General features: G+C 65.1%; 3 protein-coding genes across 5 annotated transcripts; 2 read left to right on the top strand and 1 right to left on the bottom strand.

Annotated features, from left to right (window-relative positions):
* Positions 1 to 279: 279 nt before the first annotated feature.
* RBBP8NL (RBBP8 N-terminal like) lies at positions 280 to 8,895 on the top strand (the record flags this gene model as incomplete). The annotated part of the gene is made up of 13 exons (XM_079719590.1): positions 280 to 340; positions 1,429 to 1,471; positions 1,972 to 2,067; positions 2,368 to 2,480; positions 2,926 to 2,998; positions 3,359 to 3,489; positions 3,632 to 3,714; positions 3,961 to 4,127; positions 4,723 to 5,395; positions 5,646 to 5,766; positions 6,270 to 6,340; positions 6,439 to 6,565; positions 8,250 to 8,895. The coding sequence occupies 13 exons, from the start codon at positions 280 to 282 to the stop codon at positions 8,267 to 8,269; spliced, it is 1,779 nt and encodes a 592-aa protein (XP_079575716.1). The 3' UTR covers positions 8,270 to 8,895.
* A 1,739-nt stretch (positions 8,896 to 10,634) lies between these two features.
* CABLES2 (Cdk5 and Abl enzyme substrate 2) lies at positions 10,635 to 22,719 on the top strand (the record flags this gene model as incomplete). 2 transcript variants are annotated; one of them, XM_079719440.1, is made up of 10 exons in its annotated part: positions 10,635 to 11,020; positions 18,196 to 18,267; positions 18,363 to 18,455; positions 19,552 to 19,629; positions 20,214 to 20,322; positions 20,658 to 20,823; positions 21,205 to 21,308; positions 21,492 to 21,598; positions 22,236 to 22,440; positions 22,579 to 22,719. In XM_079719440.1, 10 exons carry the CDS (start codon positions 10,635 to 10,637, stop codon positions 22,717 to 22,719), a joined length of 1,461 nt encoding a protein of 486 aa, XP_079575566.1. The 2 variants fall into 2 exon arrangements, with proteins under 2 accessions (XP_079575566.1, XP_079575567.1); XM_079719441.1 differs by lacking the exon at positions 18,196 to 18,267.
* Positions 22,720 to 24,958: 2,239 nt separating this feature from the next.
* RPS21 (ribosomal protein S21) lies at positions 24,959 to 26,498 on the bottom strand (the record flags this gene model as incomplete). Of its 2 annotated transcripts, XM_079718809.1 has the most annotated exons (6): positions 26,151 to 26,496; positions 25,873 to 25,935; positions 25,719 to 25,782; positions 25,528 to 25,599; positions 25,102 to 25,157; positions 24,959 to 25,022 (listed from the first exon to the last, which is right to left on the bottom strand). In XM_079718809.1, exons 2-6 carry the CDS (start codon positions 25,920 to 25,922, stop codon positions 25,013 to 25,015), a joined length of 252 nt encoding a protein of 83 aa, XP_079574935.1. In that variant the 5' UTR covers positions 25,923 to 25,935; positions 26,151 to 26,496. The 2 variants fall into 2 exon arrangements, with proteins under 2 accessions (XP_079574935.1, XP_079574936.1); XM_079718810.1 differs by lacking the exon at positions 24,959 to 25,022 and having other exon boundaries at positions 25,098 to 25,157; positions 26,151 to 26,498.
* Between the last annotated feature and the right edge of the window lie 591 nt (positions 26,499 to 27,089).

The following is a 27,089-nucleotide window of genomic DNA, read 5'->3' as shown; positions in this document are numbered from 1 at the left end:
AGAATGTCCCATCCCTCTATGTGCCCCTCAGGTATGGACATGACCCAGTGGGTGGTCACCAGACAGGACTCCCACACCCACCGGGACCGGCACCCACCTCCTCTCCAGGCTACTGCTGGACCCTACATCCCACAGGCCCTTCCTGAGCTAATGTGACCGTCTCTGCACTTTCTGCTCCACAGGCTGGAAACGGAGGGGCGGTAGAGGCCAAGGGGCCACCCCTACACCTGGAGCACAGAGGGGCCTGGGCCAGGGCCAGGGCCAGGGCCACGGGAAGCCATGGAGAGCTTCATGGAGTCGCTAAACAGGCTGAAGGACGTCCATGAGAATGAGATCACGGGTGAGCGGCTTGGGATGGACAAACCCTCACCCGGACAGCAGTCTAAGGGCCAAAGCCAGGCCGGGGGTCTCCCACACACCGCTTCCAAATCTCGCCAAACCTGGGGACCTTGGCTTCCAGGCCCAGAAGGAGAGTCCTGACCCAGAGCCCAGAGCTGCAAGCGGTCAGGAGCCCAGCCTCAGACCAGCACCCCCGATCGCAGCCCTGGATGGGTGGTCCCTGAATGGTCAGCTAGCATCAGAGCGAAAACAAAAAGCCAGCCTGGTCACAGAGAGCCGAGAAGCTCTGGCCAAAACCGGCCCCTTTCCCAAGGTGGGGACCTCAGTGTCCCCCAAAAGGAAGATCACCTACTTCCCTACTAGCAATGGGATCTCAGGGCTCCAGAGGCCTGTCTGGAGCTTTCCAGGGTGCTGAGCTGAAATCCCTCTACTCCCCTCCAGGACACCCAGGCTGAGGTCTGCCCGGGCGACACATCTGTCTGATTTTCCTGCCGGCAACAGGGCTGCAGCCACACCACTCCCTTCACTCCAGTGCCCGGGCCAGACCCTCCCGAGACCTTTCTGAGAGTACTCACAGACACCCTGAAGCCCGAAAGGGCCTGGGTCACCTTCCCCAGAGACCCAGAGGGGCAGGGGCTGCTTGGGCTAGCCTAGGGCCCAAGCCAGACCACAATGAGGTGGGGAAGAGGGGGTCTGCTGGGGTCTCCCCCAAGGGCCCATTTTATTTCAACTCTGGCAGCACCCAAAAAACATTCCTCTTGGGACTTGGCCAGGTAGCTGGTCACTCCCAGCATCAGGGTCCCTCCCCATCTCCAGCCAGACACCAGAGCCAGAGACCTCAGGGAGGGGAGAGGCTGGGCCCGGACAGGGTCCCAGGCAGCCAGGAGAGGCGGCGGAAGCTGTCAGCAGGTGCAGACTGGGAGCCCGCCGAGGGGGCGACCTCAGGGAGTCAGTGAGGGGACCCAGGCAGGCGGCAGGCGTCTGGAGAGGGCCCTGCCAGACAACTGGGGACAGGAAACGCCCCAGCTCTGCTGCAGGGGTGGCAGCACGTCTGGGCCTGACCCGCTGCTCCTTTCCTCACTCCTCCAGGCCTGCAGAACAAGCTTCTGGAACTGAACTCAGAGAGGTGCCGGTGAGTGAGGACAGGCCCTGGGCCAGCAGATGGGGAGCCGTTCACGCGCATGCCCACAGCCCCAGGGCCCCGGAACGGCCACCAGCTGTGATGCAGAAGCAGACACTGAGGCTCGGCTTGGGGGGTGGGGGAGTCTCTGGTCCAAGGTCCAAGCCCCTCCCCCAGTGAACAGGGACCCTCCAGGGGGCTGGGCAAGCCGCGTCCATGCAGGGCGCCTCCGGGACCAATCATTATCAACAGGAGGACTCGTCGTGAGTCCGGGAGACCCGCTGGCCGGCTCCCCAGGTCCCCATTGCACAGATGAGGCTGCCGGTGTCACATGGATGAGACAGGGTCCCCAGGGAGGCCGCCAACACTCTCGCTTGGGCGTGCTGGCATTGCCCTCGCGAGGCCCCACTTCTCAAGGCAGTCCCAGGCCACCACGGGAGAGGCTGGCGGGGCAGCGCGGGGCCCCAGCAGAGCAGCACGCGCACCGTGGCCCATCCCCCACACACACACAGGGACGCCCAGAGGGCGGAGGAGCTCTGTGCCAAGAACCGCCAGCTCAGGGAGCAGCAGAGGGCGCTGAAGGAGAACCTGCGGGCGCTGGAGAACAGGTGGGGGCGCCTAAGGCCGCGCTCACGATGCGGGCGGGGCGCACAGGGAAGCCCAAGAGGGTTCTGCGGAGAACGCATAAACTAAACCACCGCAGGACGTCTCAGAGCCTTAAGTCAATTGCATTCTCAAGGTTCCTTCCCAAACTCAACGGCGCACGGAGGGCTTAGCCCCCAGGGGAGGGGTGAGGCGGGGCTCCCACGGAACACACTTTGGGAAAGGCAGGGCTCGTCCAGGGACGGGGGCAGTGCGGGTCCCAGGCTCCCTGCTCAGAGCGGCCTCTCGCCTCCTCGCCCCCGCAGGCTGCGGGCCGGCCTGTGCGACCGCTGCATGGTCACCCAGGAGCTGGCCAGGAAGAAGCAGCAGGAGTTCGAGAGCTCCCTGCTCCAGAGCCTGCAGCATGTCTTCCTCCTCAGTGAGCCCGGCCCCCGGGCGTCCCTCCCGTGGGGGCCGGCGACCCCCCAGGGCCCGCTCAGCCCGACGAGGGGTCTCGGGGAAAGGGGAAGAGGCGATCTGGGCTGCGCCATCGGTGGGGGGGGACACCCACACCCCAACTCACAGACAAGTGGTGCCAAGTCCCCCGCTGGCGCCCACATGCCCCCCACTGGTCAGTTACCCAGGCAGGGGGCGTCCCTGTCCTCTCGGGGCCTCAGCTCCCACCTTCCCATGATGAGGAGGGTCCTGCGGAGCCCTGACATCTCATAGGGTCTGCCGATGAGGACACGCCCCTTTCTCTCGGCGCGGGGAGGGGGTGTCCCTGGGGTCTGGGGCCAGGACAGGAGGGACTCCTGGAGGCTGTGAGGGCCCCACCCTGCCCTGCTTCCCCTCCCCCAGTCCCTCCTAATCAGCGCTTTCTGCAGCAACCGAGCTGACCCGGCTGCAGGAGGAAAATGATGCCTTGAAGGAGGAGGTGAAGCAGCTCCGGGGCCCAGGGTGAGTGGAGGAGGCACCAGGGCCCAGCAACCCTTACCCCGCACACCGCAGCCACAGCAGGCACCCAGCACGTCCACGGGCCCCGGGCACGCAGCACAGAGGGGAGGGGCTCCCGCAGGCCAGCTCCGCAGAGCAGGTGCGACCTCCCCTGGTCTGCAAGCACAGGTCCTGGAAGCAGAGCTGGGCCCCAGCACCCACGGCAGCTCTGATGCCTGGGCTCCACGGGACATCGGTGTGAGCCGACCATGGTGGTCTTTCCTGGTCACCTGGGTCCCCAGGAGGGTGCCCTGGCCTTTCTGATCGCCTCTGGGACACTGTCCTCCCTTACCCACCCTGTCCTTGCCTCCCCTCTCGAGACAGGGCCAAGCCCCAGTTCAGGGAGGGCGCCCCAGACCCCACGTCACCCCTGCTGTTCCCCTCCCTGGGCACCCGGAAGGCCGTCACTGAGAAGCCACTGGAAGGCCATGAGGAGATGGAGGATGGCCACGCAGGTGCGGGTCCACGGGGAGGAGGGGCTGTTGGGGGGCGGGGGAGGCCAGGAGGCTGGAGCCCCAGGACCGGGGAGCCCTCTGCACTGAGCTGGCCCCTCTGAGCACCTCCCAACCATCCTGCCCTCTGTTTCTCCTCCCACAGAAAGGCCGGTGGGGTACGGGACGTCTCCAGTAGCCAAAATCTCCCCGGGTGCCAACCTGCCTGAGCCCCGGGCCCCGGGCATGGTGAGGGAGAGGGACCCGGAGCCCACTCCTTCCTCTCCCCGGGCAGCCCGAGGCAGGAGGCTGGCAGCCGCCAGCACTGCTGTGTGCCACGCACATGGCCCGTGCCAAGCAGGGACCCCTGAGCTCCTTGTGACATGGGTGGAGGCGAGGCTCAGAGTGGGTGGGTGACCTGCCCAAGGTCGCACAGAGAAAAGGGCAGAGGGCAGCAGCCAACCCCACCCAGGCTGACCCATCCACCCCGTGCAGAGCCCCCAGCACATCTCCAACCAGCTACACGGGACCATCGCCGTGGTGCGGCCAGGGTCTCGGGCCTGCTCCGCCAACCGGGGATCCGTCAATGGGACGTCCCCACTGCCGCCCCCCAGGAGCAGCCCCCCAAGCCCGCCTGGAGAGCACAGCCTCCCGCTGGACAGGTGAGGCCCAGCCCACCGCCGCCACCGGGAGCAGCCTCAGTCGGGCGCCCAGTCTCCTACTCTGGTCCCACCTTTGGGGAGGGGCCAGTAGCCCAGGGGAGCCCCTCCCTTTATCCCTTCAGGAGCCCCACCCTTCCCTGGCTTGGCCTTCCCAGCTACCCTGCCCGGAGCACAGTTCCCACGTGGCCATCTCCTGAATGGCCAGAGCAAGACTGGGGGTACATGGGGGTTAGAGATGGGGACCGAGAACCCCCGCAGAAGAGCCCACGCAAAGGCTCTCATCCTGGTCTGAGACCACTCTCAGCGTCTGAGAGGAGACTGGGGGCGGGGCTGCAGTGGGCCCACGGGTGGGCTGGGCACTCTAGGGGACTGGGCAGGCAGCCGACGCCCAGAAGAGGGAGAGGCCCTGGTGGCCGGGTCCCTCCTCAGAGCCCCCAGACCCCCCAGGTCAACTCTGCCGGTGGGGGCCCGGGCGTTCCCCTCCCCACTACCCACCGTGTGACTGGGCGCTCGCCTCACCTCCCTGGGCCCCGGTCCTCCCTGTGAAACGGGGGTGACCGTGGGCCGTGGTCAGCGGGCTCCTCCTCGCCCACAGCTTCCTGCAGGCTTCTCTGCCCTCTGCCAAGCCCTGCGAGTCCCCGAAGCACTCCCTCCAGGCTGACCACCTCTGCCACCTGAACCGCCACCTGGCCCTACCCCGTAGGAGCCCTCACAGCGGCCCCCAGACCCCGGGCCTCAAGGCCGGGGAGGCGGAGGCCTGGGAGGAGCCCGCGGGTCTGCTGGGCCTGCCAGGCACCCTGGCGGGCGTGCGGGACCCGCGGCTGGAGGGAGCGCTGCACCTGCTCCTGGCCCAGCAGCTGTGGGCGCGGGGGCGGGCGGGCGGTGCCGGGCTGAAGGGCCCACCGGTGCCGGGGAAGGCGCCACCCTCCCCGCCTGCCGGCCTCCGCTCCGAGGGTCCCGGGGTCGGGGCGGCCGGGGCAGCCCTGCCCAGAGGGCAGCACCCACAGCCCGCAGGCCCAGGCAGTCCCGGGGCAAAGGAGGCCTCGGCCACACAGGACTATGTCCCAGACAAGCCCCTGGACCTCTCGGAGTGGGGCCGGGGCCGGGACGGCGCCCCCAAACCTGCCAGCCAGGCAGGATCACTCAGCCCCCCAGGTGCCCACACGCCCAGCCCCAAACCACCCCAGGGAGTACAGCCCGCTGCACAGCCTGGGGTCCAGGGACTCGGCAACGGCACCGAGGGGGCCGAAGAGCCTCCGACTTCCACGGTAAGGGGCCAAGCCCTGTTCCTGGCCTCCAGGCGCCCCACCCAGAGCACCCAGCGGCCCTGGGCTGCTCTCCTCCCTCTGTTCCACCAGCCGGTTCTCAGGGGGAGAGCCTGGCCGCCTGAGTCACGCCGCACGGGAGACGGCTGACCCTCCAGCCCCGGCCAGGGTCCCGCAGGCTGCGCCCAAAGCCGGGCGAGGGCAGGGAAGTTGCTCCATGTGAACTCAAGTCACTTACTTGCTTCCCCCCCAGGAGCCCTCACATTCTCTCCCAGGCCCCAGCCTGCCCTCTCCACGGGGGCCAGGAGATGAGGACACAGGGAGGCCGAGGCCGCCCCCCTGCCTGCAAAGGCCTGATGGAGACGGCCACCCGGGTGAGGATGAGTACTGACGTCACGAGACCACAGGAAGTGGTACCACAGTGGGGAGGGAGGTGCAGTGGTCAGCATCAGCTGGGGGGCCCTGTCCCGGGACCTGGCTCAGCCCCCTGGGCCTGACCAACCAAACCCTGGGTCTTGGACTTGGTTCCCCCCACCTACAGACCCAGAAAGCAGTTGGGGGCTCAGGGAGGGCATGTTTCTGACCACAGGCAGTGAAGGGAAAGCATCTTAACAATTAGGGCTTCCGGGCAGGTAGGGAGTTCACCGTCACCCAGCAACCAAGCCAGGGGACACCCCAGCCGGTGGGGTCATTGTACGGGTGCTGGAGACACTGGGCCTGGATTCGACCCCAGGGCAGGTTCCTCGGTCCCTCTGTGCCTCAGTTTCCTCATCTGAAGAGTCGTTGCCACTGGTCTAGTACGGCAGGTTAGAGACCTGTGCTTCCGCTAGACTCCCAGGCCACCTGCCTGGCCTGACCCACACCCTGCCTCCTGCAGAGCTCAGCAAAGCCCAAGGACAGCGGCCGGAGTCGGATGAGCTAGACAAGCCAGACACCTCGGACAGCGAGGTGGGTGCCCGGCCACACAGCGGGGTGGGGTGGGGGCACCAGGGCCGCCCCAGGCTTCGGGGACGTTCCTCAGCATGACCACACCCCCACCCCATCAGGTGGGGCTGAGCACCGAGGCGGGGGCCACGCGGAGCTTGCCAGCCGAGGGACCCAGGGGGTTCTGCGCCACGGAGCGTGGGCGGGGCCCACAGAAGAGGAAGCGGGCCTCAGACCAGTGGAGCAAAGGTGGGCGGCCATGGCTGGGCGGGGCGGCCACAGCACTGATGCCCCCACTCCACCTTTCTGGCTACTTGGAGCCCAGCAGCCAGCCCTGGAGCCTCTCCCGGAGCAGCCCCATAACAGAGACCCGGGTCAGGCCTGCGTGAACCCTGACTCCACTTCCTCCTCCTCGCGGGCTGGCCCTTTCACCCCCAGCCTGTTTCCCTCTGGAAAAGGGGCGATACCAGGGCTAGCGTGAGATTCCAGGGACACAGCCGAGGATGGTCGTATCGTCCTCGTTGTCACAGGGGAGAAGGGGCGTCCTGGGCCACGAGCGACCCCCAGGCCTGGTGGTCCTGAACCCCTCCCCCTCTCCCAGTCCCACCGGGACGGGGTGGGCACTCCTGGACCCTCTTGTGCACCTTCCAAGAGGAGCAGCAGCAGAGGGTGCTGCCCCAGGGTGTGGGTGTGTTTGTTCCCTCTGGGGGTTCGGGGGCCATTCGCGTGCTCGCCAAGGGTGGTACCTCTGGGCTTCCCCCACCCCCCCGCTCCAGCCTCGGGTATCAGGACATCCTCCCACTTCCTGCTCCGGCCACAGTGGCAGCTCAGGCCAGGCCTCCAGGCGCCCACGAGAGCCTTAGAACGCCTGAGCTAGCTGATACTGCATGCTGCCTGGTGTTTGTCCAAGCAGGCCTGCGTCGCAGGCTGGGCTGTGGCCGCCACAATGCGCCACTGTTGCCGGGAAGGTGACCGCAGCCTGTGTTTGCCGGGTGAGCGGTGGAGGAGGCCAGCACGCCTGTGTGATCTCGTGGCACATCCCGCTGGGCATTTTTGGAAGCTGTCCTGGTGGGCGCGGTCCAAAGGGGTGCGCCGTGTCCGCCCCCCCCCCCACACTGAGTCAAGCCCGCTCCCACCCTCACCCCCCAACCCGGGCCAGGGCAGGGCCTCCCCAGCAGGCATCCACGGCCCCCAGCACCCACAGGGGTGATCAGTGAGAACAGGACCCTTGCCCAGTTTGTGCCACATGGCTCAGCGCCAGGGGCAGCGGCCTTGCATCTTGTGCGCATGGAGCGGTTCAAGACAGCGTCCAGTCGTTACTGCCTTTGGGCCTCGTGACCCAGCCCAGTGATGAATCAACACTGTTTCACAGATGGGGAAACTGAGGCTCAGAGATGGGGTAACTTGCCCAGGGTTACGGAGCTGGTACGTGGGGTCAGGATTCCAACCTGTTCTGTCTGACCTAGAACCTAGAGCTGGTTCTGCATCAGAGATGGGCCTGAAGCCCAGCATCTCGGCAGGTCCCACCTGTAAGGGTCTCAAGGACCAGATGCCCCTTCCCTGTGGCCGCAGAGGCAGGCCCATGGAAGCACCTAGCCCATGTCTTGGGGATTCTGAGAGCATTTCCCCGTGAGCTCGGCTTATCCAGAATGTCCCAGACCCTCTGCAAGGTGGCAAGGGAGGCATCGGGGCCAGGCCGATTCTAGGATCACACACCTGGAGAGAGGGTCTGTGCTTCCACCAAATTCCCAAGGCTCACCCTCCAATCGGGCCACCCTGCCCCGGTGTCCGTTGCTGTTGCAAACAAGTGTGGGCTCTTGAGTTCCCAGAAACTGCCCACAAGGCCCTGGGTGAGAGCCCAGTGTTGCTGACAAAGAGGACACACAAGGCCACCACTGCGCCTCCTGGTCTAACCTCGGTCCACTTCCCACAGCCTCGAAGAAGCCGTCCTGAGGAATAAGGAACCTAGGGGAGCCAGGAGCCTGAGGGACCCCAAGGACGGCAGCCCCTCACCCAGCACCAGCAGCTGGGAAGAGAGACAGGGGCACCCCAGCCTGCCCAGCCGTGCTCCCCACCCGACTGCCCGCGGCCAGGACAGCCCACGCCGCCAGCCAGCAGACGGCCCCAGCAGCAGCGTAGTGGACTGGGTCCTGGCCCACATCCAGAGGGGTTGGGAAGGCCAGGAGGGCTGGTCTTCTGAACCCCTCCATCTCAGAAATGGTCTTGCCCGCCACCCTCAGCCCAACATCTGCTCCCTTGCAGGGAGTAGGGGCCTGGGAGGCCTGGGTGGCTCAAGCTCCAGCCCAGCCCCGCCCCCACCCCTGCTGTGCACAGCAGCCCTTCCTGGACAGTGCCTCCTCCTCCCACCAACTCCACTAGCATCCTGGACTCAAGGGGCTGCGAGCCTGGCCGCCCATTCCTGACAGCGCATGGAGCTCTGAGCAGCGGTCTCGGGCGCCCCCTCGTGGAGTCCCACAAACGGGTGCTGGGCAGTGAGGGCGCAGGAAGGCTGACGGCAGCACCTGGAAGGGGCGGGGGGCCGGTCCCGGGGCACCCGGAGAATAAAGTGTCATGAAGGATGGCGTGTGCAGCTGGCAGGGTCGGGGGTCATCTGGGCTTCCACCTGCCTGGGCAGGTGACGCAAGAGGCTCTTGAATGTGCCCAGGGCTGGGAAATCACTCCCTTTCTGAAGGGCAGGATCAAAACCAGCCCCATCTGCAGAGCATCACAGGGACCAGGGCAGCCTCTGGGGAGGGCTGTGGGAACACAACAACGAATGTCCACCAGGCCCCGCACAGAGCCCCTCCACACTCTGGGTCCCTGGTCCACTGGCCTGTGAGCCACCTGCACCACCACAGGGCACCCAGGGCAGCTCACCCAGGCTTCCACCCGACACAGAACCTGGAAGAAGACCACGCCCACTCCCCCCGCCCCCACCGCGTCCCTGCGGCACCACCAAAGTTTAACATAATGCCAATTGGCAGAGGAGAAAAGTCTACAGGGCCCAGCTCCATTATCGGGCAGCAGACAGCATGGTTTTGGAGCTGAGGGCCAATGACCAAATAACAGCCCTCCATCGCTTCATCCTCCCACCGCCCCTTTTCATTTCCCTCATCTGACATCCGCTTAACTATTAGCTACCAGTTTGGCAGCCCGCCCCCGCCCCAACCTGCCAGGGTCCTCCTACTGGTAACAGCTGTCCAGCAGGGTCAGGCCCTGGGGCCCTGATCCATAATGAAGATACTGGCCTCCCGCCCGCTAGGAGGCGCTCTGCAGGCCAGGGCTGTGCCTGCCCCGCCCCCCGACACCTGCACGGAAGAGAGAAATGCGTGTGCCGTGTATGGTCCCACGCAGGGGCATTCACAGCTGCGTGGGCAAACCACACGGCAAGTGCCGGTCTCCAGCCGCCGGGAAGACCTAGCGCTTGGTGACAGCCCCGGGCTGAGCCCACTCAACCCTGACCATACCCTGAGGTGTCCCCCACCTGAAGGATAAGTAAGCCCACAGGCACACAGCTGGACAGAGCAGGCCAGTGGCACAGAGGTGGCTGCAGGACCCTGCCCCCCAAGACACAGGTGGGCTCCTGGGGGCCCCAGAAGGCAGCACCTGAGCATGAAGCCACCGGCTCTGAAGTTGGGGGTCCTGGTACAGTAGAGGAAACAGGCCTGGCACCCCCCAGACTCAAGGTCGCTTTGCTGCTGACGGCCGTTTAGGACTCTGTCTGGGGCTGAAGGCCCAGCACCGCCTGCCTGCCTGCCACCCCAGGCAGGTGCCTTCTCCCCTCGGACTCGCGGTGTTGTCTTCAGTCACTGGGGGAGGCCAGGGGGCACCGCTGGCCATTCCTGGGGCTCCCGGCGGGTGGTACAGCTCCAGCGCCCGCACGTCAGACCCCCGCCCCGGCAAAGACACACACCCCAAGAGGGGAAGTGCGCTGGAGCCTAAAGACGAGGCTTTAAGAACGCTGACCACGAACGCCACAGCCCAGCAAGTGGAACAGAGCACTGGCGCCCCGGGGCCGCGACTTCCGAGTCAGGGACTCGAACCCGCGGCACCTCCTCCGCTCGCCCAGAGCCAGGCCTCGCGGGCCCGGCCGGCGGGCAGAGGCGCTTCTCCCGGCTCCCCGTTGGCCGCCTCGGAACCCGTTCCAGGACCCAAGGGAGCCGCTCCCCCTCCGCCCCCGGTGGCGCCGCGCTGGCCAATGGGCGGGCGTGACGGCGATGTATTTGCATACGGGTGCGCCCCGGCCAATGGGCGGCGGGCGCGGGCGCATGCGCGAGCGGGAGGGCGGTGGCGGGCGGGCGGCGGGCTCAGTCGGAGGATGGCCGCGGCTGCGGCGGGTGGGTCACCGGGCCAGTCCCCCGGCCCCGCCGCCCGGGCCGCGCCGCAGGCGCTGCGGCGGCGAGGGGATTCGCGGCGCCGCCAGGCCGCGCTCTTCTTCCTCAACAACATTTCCCTGGACGGGCGGCCCCCGAGCCTGGGCCCGGGCGGCGAGAAGCCCCCGCCGCCGCCGCCGCCCGCCGAGGCCCGCGAGCCGCCCGCGCCGCCGCCGCCACCGCCGCCGCCGCCGCCCGCGCCCCCCGCCGGCCTGCCCCTGCCCGGACCCCCGGGCAGGGTCTCGGCGCCCCAGGGCCTGCTCAGCCCCGCGCCCGCGCCCGCCGGCTTGGGCCTCGGCCTGAGCCTGGGTCTGGACGGGCAGCGCCAGAGGTGAGTGTGGCCCGGGTCACCTGGAGCCTGGGGGGCGGCGGGGTGGCCTGGGGCTGGGTCACCGCGGGGGTTGGGGTTACCTGGCGGAGTCACCCAGGGCTCACGGTTGGGGACAATGGAGTGGCCCAGGCAGGAGTTGAGGTGGCCTGGGGGCCTGACAGCCCGGGACACAGGGTCGGGGTGACCTGGGGGCCATCAGCACAGTGAGCAGGGTGGCAAGGTGTCCCTGGGCTGGCTCAGCTCATAATGGGGTTGAGGTGACCTACAGAAGATCAGGATCAGCTCGTGACACAGGGTTTGAGTGACCTGTCAGCATAGGACTTGGAGATCGGGAGATGACCCTGATCCCCTGTGAGCCCCAGACATAAATTGGGGTGTCCTGGGCCCTGTCAGTGAGGGACAGAGGGTTGGGGTGTCCTGCACCTTGCCAGCCCCAGAAGGGAGTCTTGACTGGGCCCCACCATCCTAAGACGTCAGAGTCAGGAGTCATCTGCAAGCTGTCAACTCCCTGGACACGGATGTTAGGGTTTCCTCGGGCCCCGTGAGTCCCCAGACTTAAGGTCATGGTTCCCTTAATTCTGCCACCCCTGAATACGGGGTCAGGGTCCTCTCAATCTTGTCAATCCCCTGAACATGGCTCTGGGGTTCCCTCAGCCCCCAGACACACAGCCCTGTCAGCTCAGGACACACCCCCCTCCCCAGCCCACTGTTACCAGTCCCGCTGACACAGGGACTCACAAACACCTCCTCTGTGTTCCCCTTCGTTCTCTAAACTGGGTGACCCCCTCCATGTGGGCCAGGGATCTTCCCTGTACTGTGACATCTAGCCCCAGAGTCTCCCACACCAGGCCAGACCTCCCAGCCCCCCATCCCACAGCTCCTGGTCACTGGAGGCCCCCTATTACCCCTGCCTCCTTTGTCCCCTCTGAGCTCAGGGCCCCTGGGCCTGTCGCATCCCAGATCACAGGCACTCCCCCTGCCCTGACTTCATTTCTAGGGACGCCTTAGCCCATCTCAGGGCCACCCCCACCCCTAAGGTCTGCCCCTCTAGTCTGTGCCCCCTGCCCCAAAGCCTGCTTTCCTCAGCCGGCAGACTCTCCCACGAAGTGGTCCTGCCTCCTGGCAGCCATCAGCCCGAGGACAGTCCCCCCTTCACGCCAGGTCCCATTCGAGTCACTCCAACACTCCAGGGCAGAGCGGCAGGGACATCACTGTGTGAGGCCTCGAGGGTCCCACTCACCTACAGCCAGGCCTGTGCTGTGCCCTCCTCTCCCGGTCCCGCAGCCCTGTGTGTGGTGCTGGGCAGGCCGTGTGTCGTTCAGCACACAGTTCAGGCGCCCTGGTTGGGGGCCAGGCCATCCCTGTGAACCAGCCAGGCCAGCAGCCTGGCCCACGAAGCTGTTCAAACGGGAGGGTGCAATGAAGCGCCTGTAACCAGGAGCCCTGCCTGGCGATGGTGCTTGATGGCGCTTGCGCTGCTTCTGAAGAGCGTGTGCAGGGTCCCAAGCTCTGGAGGACACAGAACAGGCTGGGATGTGGCACAAGTCAGGTGCCCTTCGGTGTTCCCGCTGCACCCTCCACGGTCCCTGTGTCCCTCCTCCCCTGGCCTGGCCCGTGCAAGGAGCCCTCTCCTGCCCCTCCCTCCCACTTGGCCTTCAAATCCCCGTTCAGGGCTTCCCTGGTGGCGCAGTGGTTGAGCGTCCGCCTGCCGATGCAGGGGGCGCGGGTTCGTGCCCCGGTCCGGGAAGATCCCACATGCCGCGGAGCGGCTGGGCCCGTGAGCCATGGCCGCTGAGCCTGCGCGTCCGGAGCCTGTGCTCCGCAACGGGAGAGGCCACAGCAGTGAGAGACCCGCGTACCGCAAAAAATAAAACCAAAAAAAAAACAAACAAATCCCCGTTCAGATGTCGCAGGGACGCGCCTGCCCACCCAGACTCTGTCCCTCATCGGTTTCTGCTGCCGAGCACAGGGCCCAGCCCTTGGGCCTGAGAGTCACTGACCCTCCCCTGACAGATGGCAGGCTCCTGAGGTGGGCACTGTCTGTTTCTCTCTGTGCTCCCTGGGCCCAGAGGCAGGGCGGCAGATAGTCGCTGCTGAGTAGCAAAGGGGGCTGCCAGCTATAGGCTGTGGACTTCTAGGGTAAGTTGTTCTGGGGAATGGAGGGAATCCTGAGGGTCTTTTCCCAAAGTCTGTGCCATGAGTGTGGTGGTCTGACCCAGACTTCGGGGACGGACCTGGTTGGAATTCCAGCTCCACCTCTCAGGAGCTCTGTGGCTCAGAGCAGGTGGCACAGCCTCTCTGAGCCTCAGTTTGCTTCTCTGTGAGATGGGTTTGTGTTGGGTACTTCTGCCGAGGGGCTCTTGTGAGGGGCTGGATGCCAGGGCTCAGCGAGGGTGGCAGGGGCCCGGCCTGGGGAGTGAGGACTCAGGTTACATCCCAGCTGCCCAGGGTGTGCTCACAGCTCAGCCCACGGTGGGGAGTTGGTGTTTCACGCTCAGGGCACAGTCTGGTGTGGCTGTTTCTGCTAGGCCAGTGAGTGAATCATCAGAATCCTTATCTTCCTCCCTAGAACTTTGCTTTCATTTCAACACCGTGGTCATCTAGCACTTACCGGTTTCTGGGCTTCTCCGGATGGGTCAGACACAGGCTTGCAGGTCGTCTGCCTGCCCCACCAGACCGCTGTGCCCTCCTCTGTCATGTTGGCCCTGCTCTCTCCAGGGGGAGGCCTGGGGGCTTCAGACAGCAGCAGGGTTTCCTCTCACAGCCCTGGGAGTCACAAGCCTGAGTCAGAGTGTGGGCAGGGCCTTGCTCCTGGGAGGGCTCCAGGGTAAGGGTCCCCCAGGTGTCCTGGGCTTGTGGCCACAACCCTGCAGTCTCTGACTCCGTCCTCACACAGCTTCTCCTTGGTGTCTCTGTCTTCACCTGGCGTTTCTCTCTGCTTATAAGGACACCCTGATCCAGCTGGTCATTGGATCAGGGCCCAGCCTAATGGCTTCATCTTAACTTGATCACACCTGTGAAGACCCTATTGCAGATGTGGTTGTAGTCACAGCTGACAGGGGTGAGGACTTCACATATTTTGGGGTCACTGTTCAACCCCCAGCAGTCATCATTAGTGTCCAGGGCACTAACAAGGGGGAAGGTGAGCCGGGGGCGTGGCCGGCTTAGCTGGGAGCAGAAACCCTCGCGCTTCTGAAGGGTTTGCGCAGGGTTGGCTCCGAGAAAGGGCCTGGGATTTTAGCTGCCGTCTTAGCCAGGAGCCGCCTAGCGCTCTGGAGGCTGCTGAGCGCCTGTCCAAATTAAAGCGATTTTGGTGGAGTGTCTGGCAGTCTGTTCACATCACTGATTTGGGGGTTTCTTGCTCTCCAGCTGGAAAACGGCTGGAGGTGGCCACCGAGGTTGGAGCCTAGAGGGGGTCCAGAGGCCTTGCTGAGATGGAGGCTGGCCCAGGACCGCACGTGGGTCCTGTCACCCGGGGAAGCTGGCAGGGACTTGGTGAGACAGGGTACCTAGGATGACCCACTCACTCAACAAGGATGCACGACGGCCTGTGATGTGCCAGGCCCCGTGCTCAGGCCGGGCTGGAGTGGTGGGCCGGCCGGACAAGACCCCTGCCCACGCTCTCCTGGCAGGGGAAGGTTCAGTGTCGTCGTGCTGGCCCCTGTCAGCGGCCTGCCCGTTCTCAGACCGTCTGAGCCCACGTACAGCAGCCCCTGCACGTGGCCCCTGACTCGGACTGAGTGGTCTCCCAACTAGGCAGGAGCCCTTCTTTTCTCAGCTGGGCCGTTTTTTCAGTTACAAAGTGAAGGAGTTTATCAGACAGTGGAAACAACGTCTAAAAAGTGGCGATTTCTCTTCCTGCCTGTCTCTGGGGGAAGGCGAGTATGGGTCACCGGTTTGTAAAGTGGCAGCTGTGAAAGTGAGCCAGTGGGGTGGTCACCTGTGCCATATTGACAGCCTCCCCTGTGCCCCCGACCCCATCTTCCCTACAGAGTCCAGCGCAGGCGGCCTCGGGCCAGTCACCGCCATGTGGGGGACACCATCCTGTGTGCCTTGGACAGCTTAGCCGCGAGGGCCTCCTGGCTCCCTGGGACTTACATTTGCCCAGACGTCAGGGAGTGGGAGGGTGTTGTTAGCTGAGGTGGCAGGAGCCCAGACTTTGTTCTTTGTAGTTTGTTTGTAGCACTTTTTAAACAGAGGAGTAACGGGTGTACAGGGAGAGGCGCGCGCAGCCTGACCACCGACCACCAGGACTCGGGGCGCAGCACCGCCTGTCGCCCCGCAGGTTCTCAGCCAGGCCCTGCACACACCGCTTCCAGGGGCCTGCTCCCAATGGGGCCCACGGCGGGATTGCTCCCAGTGGGTGTCATTTCGGGTAGAAGTGCTGGAACGTTCCTGTCGTGCCTACAGGCCCGGGCCGGCATGTGGTCAGCGTTGGGATTCTGAGCCGTTTCCAGAGCGGCGAGTGCTTAGGGGTGCCGTCCTCCCAGGGCCACGTGGGAGACCGTGGAGGTCCCACCTCGGGACTCCTGAGAGGCTGCCTCCTTGGTCGACCGGCCAGCAGTGGGTTTAGAAAGGGCGCCGCCTAAGGAAGGGGCCGGGCGCTGCCTGGCGGACCCCGGAGTGTCCCCATCCCAGCGGGGCTCTCAGCCTCCCTCGGGCCGCGGGGCCAGCTCGTCTGGAGTGGGAGGTGGGAAGGGGGGGCTCGAAAGCAACGACCCCTCACTTGGCCAGCCTGGTCTGTGCTCAGAATTCAGGGTACCCTCGTCAGCGTTGTCCCTGTCTCTGGACCCAGACCCAAATAGCATCACGCGGACACAGGCGAGTTCAGGAAAGGAGCCCTGAGAGCACGGAGCAGCCTTGATTCCAGCTCCCCCAACGCGGTCAGGAGGGCGGCACGGGGGCGGGTGGCAGAATCCAGGGGCAGAGGCAGCGCCCGGGGGCAGGGCGCAGCTCCCAGCCCCTAACCCCTGCCAGCTCTGTGCCTCAGTTTCACCACCTGTACGCTGAGGGCTGTGAGGACTGAGTTTACGTATAAAACGCTTACAGAGAAGGAAATGTAGAAGAAAACCACAAAGACAGAGATGTACGAAACCAGCTGGGATCAGGTGTTGAAGCTTGGTGGGCTGAGAGAGGTCTCCTGGAGCGAGCTGGGCCAGAGGTCAGGCAGCCGGGGAGTGTGGGTGCTGATTGTGCCCCTGGGTTGGCCCCCAAGGGCCCCTGGCTGCCTCGGTGGAGACTGCCGCTGGCCTCTGGGCCCTGTGAGCGAGGTCCCAGGCACGCAGGAGCTGTCGGGCCTCACCTGGGAAATTACCTAAGGAAGCGAGCCTGAGAAAGCCACACGGGACTGCTGCCCGGGGCCTCTGAGGCCAGCCGCGGGGCAGGACGCACACACCTGTCTGGGGCGTTCCCGTCTCCACCAGGCCGGCTTCACTTCCCGGCACGGGTCCTGCAGTGGGGCACCCTCTCAGGGCAGGGCCTGCCTCATCGCCCACCGTGGGGCCGGTGCTCGCCGGCCCCTACCCCAGGCCTCCTTGGTTGCTGGGTGTCTGCCTGACGCGCCCCTCCTGCTGCCCCCTTCCCACCTGGCCTGTTACTGGGAGAGATGGCCTGACCGAGCCAGGCCTCGTTTGGACGCCAGGGGTCCTGCTGGGGGGAGGGTCCCGTGAGATGCTGCAAGGAAGGCGGCATCTGGGCAGGTTGCAGCTTCCGGCAGCGGCTCAGCAGCGAGGCTCAGCCTCTTAGGAAATGGCTGCTGTTGACACCTGGGCCCTGGGCACCTGCCCAGCCCAGGCTGAGTGTGAGACCCGTGTTCCTCCATCTCGTAAACCATGGCGACCTGAGCTCCAGGAGGAGTGGGGCAGCAGAGCCCGCCTTCTTGGCTTTGTCCTGAGCGGTCCCTGCTGGTGGCCTTGGTGGCAAGACCCTGGGAGTGTGACCTTGACCTGAGGGTGCAGCCTGCGCAGGGTTTCTGGGCCCAGTGCCAGGTGGGAGGCTGCCCTCCCGAGCTCCCTGTGTGCTGGGTGCTGGTAAGGCCCCCTCCTGGGATGGTTTTAAACCAGACCAAACACCCGGTTTGTCTCTGGAACAACCCCAGCGCTGTCAGCACCTCAGAGGGCTGGGGGGAGCCCCCGACTGTCATCGGGCTGCTGGTCTTTGGTTCCCTTTTGTGGTCACCAGGACACACTCCTCCCCGACCACCCAGCATGTCTGGGGGTCTCTGGCCTTCAGCCTCAGGCCCGACCTAAGGCCATTTATGTCCCCTCCCGAGGAGTCGCTGAGGCCATCTCCCCAGCCCAGGGGGCCTCCTGACCATGCAGCCACACATCTGGGTTCAGACTCCCCTCTGCGTGGGTCTAATAGAAGCGCTTTCCTCCCTGTCCCTGGGCAGGGCTCTGTTCCGGGAAGAGCTCTGGCCGCCAGGCCTGGACGGTGCTGAGGAGGGGCTGCGGGTTGATGGGTTTCTGGCTCCTTTGTGCTCCCAGGGGTGAGCTGAGGGGCAGGAGGCAAGGGCAGGGGAGCACCGCGAGCTCGGCGCGCCCACTGTGCTTCAGCCAGGCGACACCTCCCTGACAGGCATACCAGGACTGCTGCTGCCCTGGGGAAGGGGAGGGCCACGTGGGAACTGAGCCTCAAGTCAAGGGGGACGTAGCCACGGGAAGATCTGGAGAAAGAAGGTTCCAGACTGAGGGAACAGCCCCTGCCAGGGCCGTGAGGCCGGGGGCGGGGGGCTGGTGCAGGGAGGGCGGCCCAGCCGAGTGGGCAAGGCTTCTAGGTGTCCTGGGCCGGGGGCAGCACTGGCGGCGGCTCCACATGCTGAGGTGGGCGGGAGAGGGTTGGCAGGACGTGTGCTTGTCTGATGTCCAGCCCTGCAGAGCCACCGCTGGACCCTGTCCAGCCCCACCACGCCCCCTTCCCGGGACCCCTGGCTGAGCTCCGGGAGGCGGTGGGCACACCAGGGCCCGGCCAGCCATCCCTCCCGGTGCCACGTCCCCCTCAGGTTCTTCTGGCCTTGGGTGGCCCTGCCCAACACTCAGACCTCACTGCAGACCTGCTTCTGGCCCATGGCCTGGGGGCCCCATCGGGGCCTGAGAAGCAGGCTGGGCCTCTGGGAGGAGAACCCATGAGGCAGCCTCTGGACAGTACCCTGAGGCCCTGCCGTGTCCTCTTTACAGAAGGCGCGTAGGCTCCCAGCGCTGCTCCCTCGAGTTTCTGGAAGACACGGTGGGATGTGCCTCGGTTCAAAGGTAAGGAGCCCCGCGTGCCGCTTGCACCTCCGTCCTTTCTCCTGGGGCCAGAGAGGCTCCCAGGAGGGGAAGAGTGACCTGCTTTTCACCTGCAGAACCAAACATACCTCTGGATCCCCAAGACACAAAGGCCTGAAGAAGACGCACTTCATCAAGAATATGAGGCAGTACGACACCAAGAACAGCAGGTGCCAGCGTGTACCAGCCCAGCCCAGCCCTGGGGCTGCCCACCGTGTCCTCCCTCGAGCCTCGTGGGATCCGGGGTCCTGCCCTTGTCAGCAGCCCTTCCTTCAGTGCGCTAAGGAAGTGCTCGGCCACACGGCCCAGCCCATGTCCCTTCGGAAGTGGACCCTCTCCCCATCCCACCCTCTTCCCTCCGTATTCACCAAACGCTGGGGTCCTCAGCATGTCCTGGGTGAGGAGCCACCCGGCCACCGCAGCCTGAGTAGCAGCAGGGATGCTGGAAACCCAGCGGGAACAGGCAGAGTGGTGGGCTGTGTCCGGGAGAGAAGGGAGCACGGAGGGCATCTGGCTTCCCTGAACCGGGCTGCAGGGTGACAGCCAGTGCCCAGCACAGCCCTCCGAGGCCCTACGTCTGTAGGAGCCCCGTCCCTCATGCCCCGTGTCCCTCACGCTCTGCCCTCCTGGCTTTGAGGCCATCGTCCTGACCCAAAGCGTCTCCAGACCGTTCCCCTTCCTGCTGGAGGCCGTGCCCAGGCACCTACCAGGCAGCCCTGGTCAGGCAGTGCTGCGTCTTCCCTGCGGTGGCTGTAGCTTGGACAGTCCGGGACCCCCCAGCATGGTCCCCAGCATGACGGGCTTGGCCCAGGAGCAGGCCCCCGGCAGACTGAGCGCCGGGCTGGCTTCAGTGGGCCCTGGGTGCCCAGGGTCCCAGCCAGGGGAGGGGGTCTTCCACCATCATCCTCTCTGCTGAACTGGGGCCAGGCTGGGCAGAGCCACGCCCAGAGGAAGGAAAGGCCGTCCTCCCTGCTGTGCGCCCCACACAGCGGCCCCTCTCGGGCCACTTTGTCTCGGGACATGGAACTGGGCGCTTTCTGATGCTGTGAGGCTCCTGCCCCGCTGGGATGCCCGAGGATGGGCTTCCCCGACCAGCCGTCCTCGGGCACGCGCCTCTGCCTCTGGTGTCTGCGCAGCCTGGCCTCTCTTGTATGAACCGCTGAACCACCATCCCGGGCGTCCCCTGATGCCTGGGGCAGTTCCCATCTGAGTGTAGGCGGGAAGGGGAACGCCTGCCGCCCTGCCCTGACCCCGTCCTTCCCGCAGGATCGTGCTCATCTGCGCCAAGCGGTCCCTGTGTGCGGCCTTCTCGGTCCTGCCCTACGGAGAGGGCCTGCGTGTCAGGTGAGCGGCTGGTCCCCACCGGCCGGGGGCTCCACACCGACACAGCCTCACACGGGGCCAGCAGACCAGCTTCTGCCGAAGCTGCTTGAGAGCTCGAAGGCCATTTGGGTCCTGGTCCTCGGGGAGGGGCGCGTCCGCACTGTTACCTCGTTTGAGCTGCTCAACGTTGGTGCCTGGGATGTTCCTCCTGGCGGGACACTGCTGTGCATCCCGTGACCAGTCCAGGCAGCTGTGCCCAGCGCGGAGCCCCGGGAAGAGGGAGATGGCTGTCAGGGTGGGGACGGCGCGGCGGGACCTGTGTGCCCGAGGGTGTGGCTGCAGCTGGAGGGCGCACCCCTGAGAAGTGACTTGGGGTGAAGCCGAGGTTGGCCCACCACCAGGGAGATTGAACAGGAAGGGCCTGGGACCAGGAAGGAGCTGAGACAGAGCCGGCTCTCACAGCGGGAGTCCTCGTGACCCTGCTGAGGCTGCTACAGGGCCTCGAGGGTGTAGAGGTGGGGCGCTGCGGGCCCCTGGAGCTCGGCTCCCGCCTGCACGAGGTCGGGGGCGGGGCCGGCAGCTCTGTCCCGTCCCGTGCGTTGCAGTGACCTGAGGGTGGACAGCCAGAAGCAGAGGCATCCGTCCGGCGGCGTTTCCGTGTCTTCCGAGATGGTTTTCCAGTTGGAAGGCGTGGAGCTGGGGGCGGATGGAAAGGTAGGAGCAGACGCCAGGTGGGGGCAGGGGCCTTACGTGTGTCTGTCAAGGAAGTAGACTCAAAGTTGTGTTTCACTTGAGTCCTCGAAAACGTAAGGTCCCACCAGAGGAAGCCACGCAGCCTGTGCAGACAGGCTGATCGCCTCGTGGGGGCCCCCGAGGCAGGGAGGAGCTCCGGCTGCAGATCCCAGATGCGGGGCGGGGCGTTCTGGAACCTGCAAGGGGGGAGCACTATCAGCCCTGGGCGGCGGAAGCTGCAGTGGTCAGGAGGGACCTGGCTGGACCTCTGGTCCTGGACGGGGCGGCGGGGCTAAGTCCGATGCACTGCCTGCCAGGTCGTGTCTTACGCCAAGTTCCTGTACCCCACCAACGCCCTGGTCACGCTCAAGCCGGACAGCCACGGCCCACCGCCTCAGCCTCGGCCCAGTGCCCCCCGCGCTCTGCTGGGGCCCAGATGCAAACCCGTCCCACCCAGGGCGGCGCCAGCTGGCTCGGAACTAGGTAGCCCAAGGGCCCTGACCGGGGGCAGGGCAGGTGGCCCAGTGCATCCCATCCAAACCCACAGTCCTCAGCCCAAGCCCGGGGAGCGGGTCCGCCGCAGCCTCTCAGGAGGGGGACCCCAGAGCGCACGCCCTGCGCCGCGCCTGAGCCCAGCCGCAGAGAACCTGCACCCACTGATGGCTCTGGGCGGGGACCCCTCCTCCTCAGGACGTCCTCCCCGCCCCCGGCCCCCGAGGAGGGGGGCCACGCCTGGAGCCCCTGATCCCCGTCTCCTTGTCCCACGATGACGCCCTCAGCACAGCTGCTGCCTGGCACTAGGCCGGGGTTGGCCGAGCCGCTCACCGGGGCTTGTGGTGGGTCAGGGCTGCCCTCTGCTCGCAGGGGCCGACGCAGGGGATGCCCTGGAGTACAACCCCGACCTCCTGGATGACCCTCAGTGGCCCTGCGGCAAGCACAAGCGCGTCCTCATCTTCGCGTCCTACATGGTAGGGGCGCCGCCCAGGGCTGGGCTGTGGGCCGGCACCGGGGGCAGGGGCAGCTACGCACCCTGGGCCCAGCCTCACCCACGTCTCGGCACCGTTCTCGGGGGCCCGGGCCTCACGGTTGCAGGCCCAGGTGGCGTGCAGACGCCCCTGGGGCTGCATGGGGATGGTCCTTATCCGTTGCAGACCACAGTGATAGAGTACGTGAAGCCCTCCGACCTCAAGAAGGACATGAACGAGACCTTCCGGGAGAAGTTCCCACACATCAAGCTGACGCTGAGCAAAATTAGGAGGTGAGGAGGGCTGAGGCGGGCGTCCTCAAGCCCGCTGCCCGACAGGGCCTTCCGCGAGCTGCTGCCAGGCCAGGTCTACGCAGATTCCTGAGCTTGATAAAGGGATGCGCCCCTCCTCAGCCCCCTCCCGCCATCCAGCCAGGCCAGTGCCAGCGGCTCCCCTGCCGCCTCCTTGGTCAGGTGCCCTCGGTGCCTCTCATACCTGCCCACACCTGCAGGGCTCCTCCTCACTGGCGCCCACAGCCCCTGAGCCGGGCCCTGTGACCGTCCCCGCTTGATAGATGAGGAGGTTGAGGCCCCACAGCCAGAGGGCCAGACTCTGCCTCAGCACGGCCGCACCTCAGGGCCTTTGCACTGCCCTCCCCTCCCCACACGGCCCCCTCACTGCCCCAGGAGCACGGGGACTCTGTTCTCCGGGGGGTCCCCTTGAGGACAGTTGGGTGCCGAGGGCCCAGCCGAGGGCTGAGTGGAGACCAAGACCAGCCTGCTGCCCGCCCACCAAGCCGTGGGCTCTAGCGCCGGGCCACAGCCTCTGGGAGGAAATGGCGCTTTTCTGGTGGCCCAAAGGCACACCCCTCAAGCAGGGACGTGGCCGCCTCCTGGCCCCAAAGCCCTTGGCTCCCGTGTAAACCCGCAGTTTGAAACGAGAGATGCGGAACCTGTCTGAGGAGTGTGGTCTGGAGCCCGTGACAGTGTCCATGGCCTACGTGTACTTCGAGAAGCTGGTCCTGCAGGGCAAGCTCAACAAGCAGAACCGCAAGCTGTGCGCGGGCGCCTGCGTGCTGCTGGCCGCCAAGATCAGCAGCGATCTCCGCAAGAACGACGTGAAGCAGCTCATTGACGTGAGTATGCGTGTCCCATCCCCCCCTCCCGGCTGCGGAGGGCCGATCACCACCCACGCCCAGACCCGGCCGCCCGGCCACCTGGACGGGAACCGGAGGAGGGGCCGCAGCTCAACCCCTCTCTCTTCTTCAACACAGAAGTTAGAAGAAAAGTTTCGGTTCAACAGACGGGATCTAATTGGGTTTGAGTTCACGGTGCTCGTGGCCCTGGAACTTGCTCTCTACCTTCCCGAGAACCAGGTGTTACCTCATTACAGACGCCTCACGCAGCAGTTCTAGCCTGGCCCGGCCCCTGCGGGCGCTCCTGACGTGTCGGCCAGACACGCGGCCCTTGCCGGCTAGTGCCACTGCTCCCCCACGCCCTCGCTTCCCTGGAGGGACACGGCTTCCATTCCAAAGCACACGACACCACCGCGGTATTTCGGAGAGCCCTGCTGCGTTCCTCCGTGAACAAAATGTAGGGCTTTATTGTTTCTTTTTTTCCTGCGCCTGGTCTGGCACCAGGACTTTATGATGCGCGGTGGTGAATCCTGACTTCACAGCTTTTCTCCTCTTTGCATCACCCAGCCTTCTGCCACCATCGTAGCCACTGCACTAGCGTCTCATGGAGATCTGGTTTTCCAGACCTCACTGCACGCGCTGGATTGCTAGCGTTAAATTGTTGGGGCATTAATCTCGGCTGTTTGGGGTTTTCGGACGTGAAGACCGCACTGTGGAATCCCCACTCCCCCCCTCGGCCCGGCTCCTTCCCAGCCCAGCACGGCCCCCTCGGGGGGTGTGCACCCACCTACCCACATCCACACACACAGCTCTGGCGTCAGCCTAAGCCAAGGAGAGCAGACCCCTGGTTGGTTTGGGTCTCACTTTTTTACTCTCGGACTTCTGTTCTTCCAAGGATCACATCACTGTGAGGTCCTGATGCCCTGTCGGGGCTCACACACCCCGCAGGCCTCTGGGCACAGAACTAGCCCACCCCACGCAAGGATCCGTCTCACCGGAAAGACTCCCCTTGCCCGCGACACTCAGACCTTCAGGATGACTGGACTGCTGGCTCTTGATCTTCCTAAGCAATATTGTGGAGAAACCGTGTTTACTGTCGTGTAGGATTTGGTTCTGTGGGTCTTTTTTTCCTGAGGGAACAGGAACTGGTTAAATGGCGTCTGCCGAAGTTGTGACTTGAATCACACCTGATCCTCCAGTGGGGAGGAGACTGACCACTTCACAGCCCTGCCTCCCCGCAAGGGTCAGGCCAGCCTTCTTCCTCCTGGCAGGAAGTGGGAGCCGCCTTGGCCGGAGGAGCCGCCACACCAAGCAGACCCCAAGGGCTGGTCGTTGTCCTTCTGGGCAGGCGTGTGCCCGGCACGCCAGCTTCTCTACGCTACACGTGGCCCCGTTCATCCACTTGCCCCACCAGAAACACTGAAGACCGGGGGCTGGAGCTTCTCCTTCACGGGTCAGCTGCTCTCAGAGAGGACCGTGTTGGCTGGGCCATTAAGCTGCTTCCCTACTGCTGTCCCATAAACCTGTCACTGGAGGGGCTCCGGGACAGCCCCACCCTGCATCCTACGCGTGTGCACTGGTGCTTTTGCGGAACGGAGAGGCCAGCCCTCATCAGAGCGCTCAACCACCAGCAACTTGAGACCCCAGCAGGGGTGCAGGACGGTGGCTCCCGCCCTGCTGGCTGCTGTTCCTTTTTCCTCAGTCAGTCACTTGGGCTGAGGGAGGAGAGGAGGCAACTGCAGGATGGAGCGCGAAGCCCAAGTCTGTATTCTGACCTTATTTATTGAGGAGTGCCTCTTCCCTGTCTTCCCCAAGATGGCTCCCAAACCTGACGTGCACCAAGGAGGGCGTGAAGGATGAAGCTGCTAGGCCCCAGGCAACTGTTCTGCAAAGTGACCTGTCCAGCCAACACAGCGTCTCAAGGACACTCCTGTTACAGGCACTGCAGGGGACCGACTTAGGAAACGTACGTCCTGGTTTACAATTAGCCTTGAGGAACACATCTTCCTGGAAATTTCTATACAGATGTTAGAATGGCTGATACAGTAACTTTACAGTAAGTTTGCCTGTTTATGTAATGAGAATTAGTCATTCACCAGACCCATCTGTAACCTTCCCTTTAGTGCATTGTGTCCTTTTTAATGTCAACAGCTGCCACTGTGTGGTACTCAAATGAAGCCAGTATTTAAGGCATTAAACTTCAGCCTAAAATGTCACCCCCTAGAACCAGCCCAGACATCTGTATCCAAGGGCCTGGGGCCACTCCCTCAGTGCCTAGGAGGCGCTGTGGACTTAAATGAGCGCTTAAGTGGCCATCTGACCTCACTGTCTAGTCAAGTGTCATGGATCTGTTTGCAAAAAGTAATGTATTTGTGCTTTAAGTAAAATTTGGTTTTGCAACATGTGTCATAGGCTGCCTTCAGCCGGCCACCCCCTCCAATCACAGCAGAACACCAGCCCGGACCCTCCGGAGCCCAGAGGAGCCCGCCCCCCCAAAGCATAGAAGTGAAACAACAGATAGGTTTTCACTCTTTATTTATAACACACGTTCCACATCCAGGATCCTCTCTAGTCAGAAGTTCCTGGAACAAAAGGAAGAACTTTAAAACCTGGTCTCCAAAGACATCCTGGGCCTCTGTGCCCAAACCCCAGTCCTCTTACTTTGAGACAATGCCGTCAGCCTTGGCCAGTCGGAGAATGGAGTCATCTGACTCGCCCTAGGGGAGAACGCACATTGGGACCAGACGCCCTGCTGGCCAGAGATCCAGCCACACTGCCGTCCAAACCGACCAAGGGTAGACACGCTAGCATCAGGCAGACCCCTGACAGTACAGGGGTCAGACCCCTGGGGCCTGAAAGAGCTGTGATAACTGGGAAGCTCCAAGGTCATCGCCTGTTTTCTCAGGGTGGGCCCTTTCCTGGGCCCCCGAGCACCCTTTTCCACCCCCAGGAAGGGGCTGGCAGCCAGCACAGTCCAGTGCAGCAGGCTGAAGTCTTTTCTGCCAACAAACCTGCTCAGGTTGGGAACAGGGAGGGAGATGCCACTCCAGCTCAAAGGCCCGCTGAGCAAGGCCGGGGAACACTCACCATCCTGCGAATGGCCCCGCAGATGGCATAGGTTTTAAACTGGCCGTTGAACCTGCCTGTCACCTTGTCAACCTATGAATCGAGAATGGGGGGGTCACAAAGAGGTGCACCCAAACGCCTTCGGGTCTCAACCTGGGGTTTGGGGCCTCGCCCCCTCCCCAGAGGACAAGCCGTCCCGCCGCCCGGCTCACCTCGGCCACGTTCATCTGGATGGACGCGTGGTCCTTGGCACCTATGATGCGGTTGCTGGCAGAGCTGCGGGGGGAGCGCAGTGAGCGGGGACGGGGCTCGGCGGGCGAGGGGCGGCGGCGGGGGGATGCAGGGACCGGGGCAGAGGATGCTCACCATTTCCGCGGCACGTACAGGTCCACGAACTCGCCGGCGTCGTTCTGCATGTTGAGGGAGCGCCTATGGAGCCCCCCGCGGCGCCGTGAGGACGGGCCGTGTCCGCGCGCTCGGGTCCGTCCCCGCCCCGCACCGACCCCGGGCCCCGGGCCGCGCCCCCGCCCAGGCCCCGACCCCCGCACGCCCGAGTCCGTCCCCGCCCCGCACCGACCCAGGCCCCCGCGCCGCCACCCAGCCCGGGCCCCGGCCCCGACCCCGACCGCGGCCGCGAGACCTACCTGGTGGCACCACAACGAGCGCGAGCGCAGAAAGGAAGGGCCTTTTCCCCCGGCAGTGCTATTAGCGGGTGGGGCGGGGCCTCGGCGAGTACTTCCGGGTCGCGCACGCCGCCGCGACTCTACGCAGAGAGCAAGGCCGGCCGCTCTGACGTACTTCTGCTTCCGGCGGGTGAGAGCTTCCTGAGGTCTGGCGGCTGCAGGGTGGCCGCGGGCGAGCCACGAGGGCGAGTCCCCCTGCTGGGCGGGTGGCCGGCGCGGACTCGCGAGGGCGCCCGCGGGCGGGTCCCCGCAGCGGTGGGCTGCGCCCAGGGCGGGCGCTTCCCGTCGCCGGGACCGCCCGGTGCCCGCGGCCGCTCAGTCAGGACCTGCGGACCCGGGGGGCGAGGGCGGGGACGGGGGCCCTGGAATGGGCCGCGTTCGTCAGCACGTGAGAGCTGCGGACCGGAGCGCTTACCCCGGAGACAAGCCCGGTATCACGAACGTGGACGCAGGAGGGGTGCCGTTGGTTCTAAGAGCGAAGAGTGGGGAGAGCCCCTGGGGTCTTGAGGAAGGAGCGGCAGGGCTGGGGTGGGGGGCGCCCTCCCAGGATGTGGAAGACAACCCCTCGGGAAACCAGTGCCTGAGCAGGGGAGGAGCTCGGCCAAGCCTCGTGGCAGAACCAGGTCGAGCCCCCCCAGCCCCTCCCTCGCCCTGCACCATCCGGCCCCTGCCCAGGACCCCTCCCGCCACATCACTTCCACTCTGTTCTCCACGGAGCAGTCTCTCCTGGTGCTACGGGTCCGTTAAGGAAGAAAACAGAAAAACTCCAGGCTGCAGAGCTGACTTCCCAGGGTCCCCCGCCCTGCGTTCCTGGGGGCGAGCCCTGCAGCTTCGACTAAAACATCCTCCTGGGCTTCATCTCGCGGGGGAGAGGGAAGGCCCCTCGGGGGTGGACTCCAG

This window comes from Hyperoodon ampullatus (assembly GCF_949752795.1).
Source record: "Hyperoodon ampullatus genome assembly, chromosome: 14".
In the NCBI taxonomy this organism is placed as follows: domain Eukaryota; kingdom Metazoa; phylum Chordata; class Mammalia; order Artiodactyla; family Ziphiidae; genus Hyperoodon; species Hyperoodon ampullatus.
Note: the sequence above shows the minus strand (reverse complement) of the source record. Positions and strands in the feature narration are given on the sequence as shown.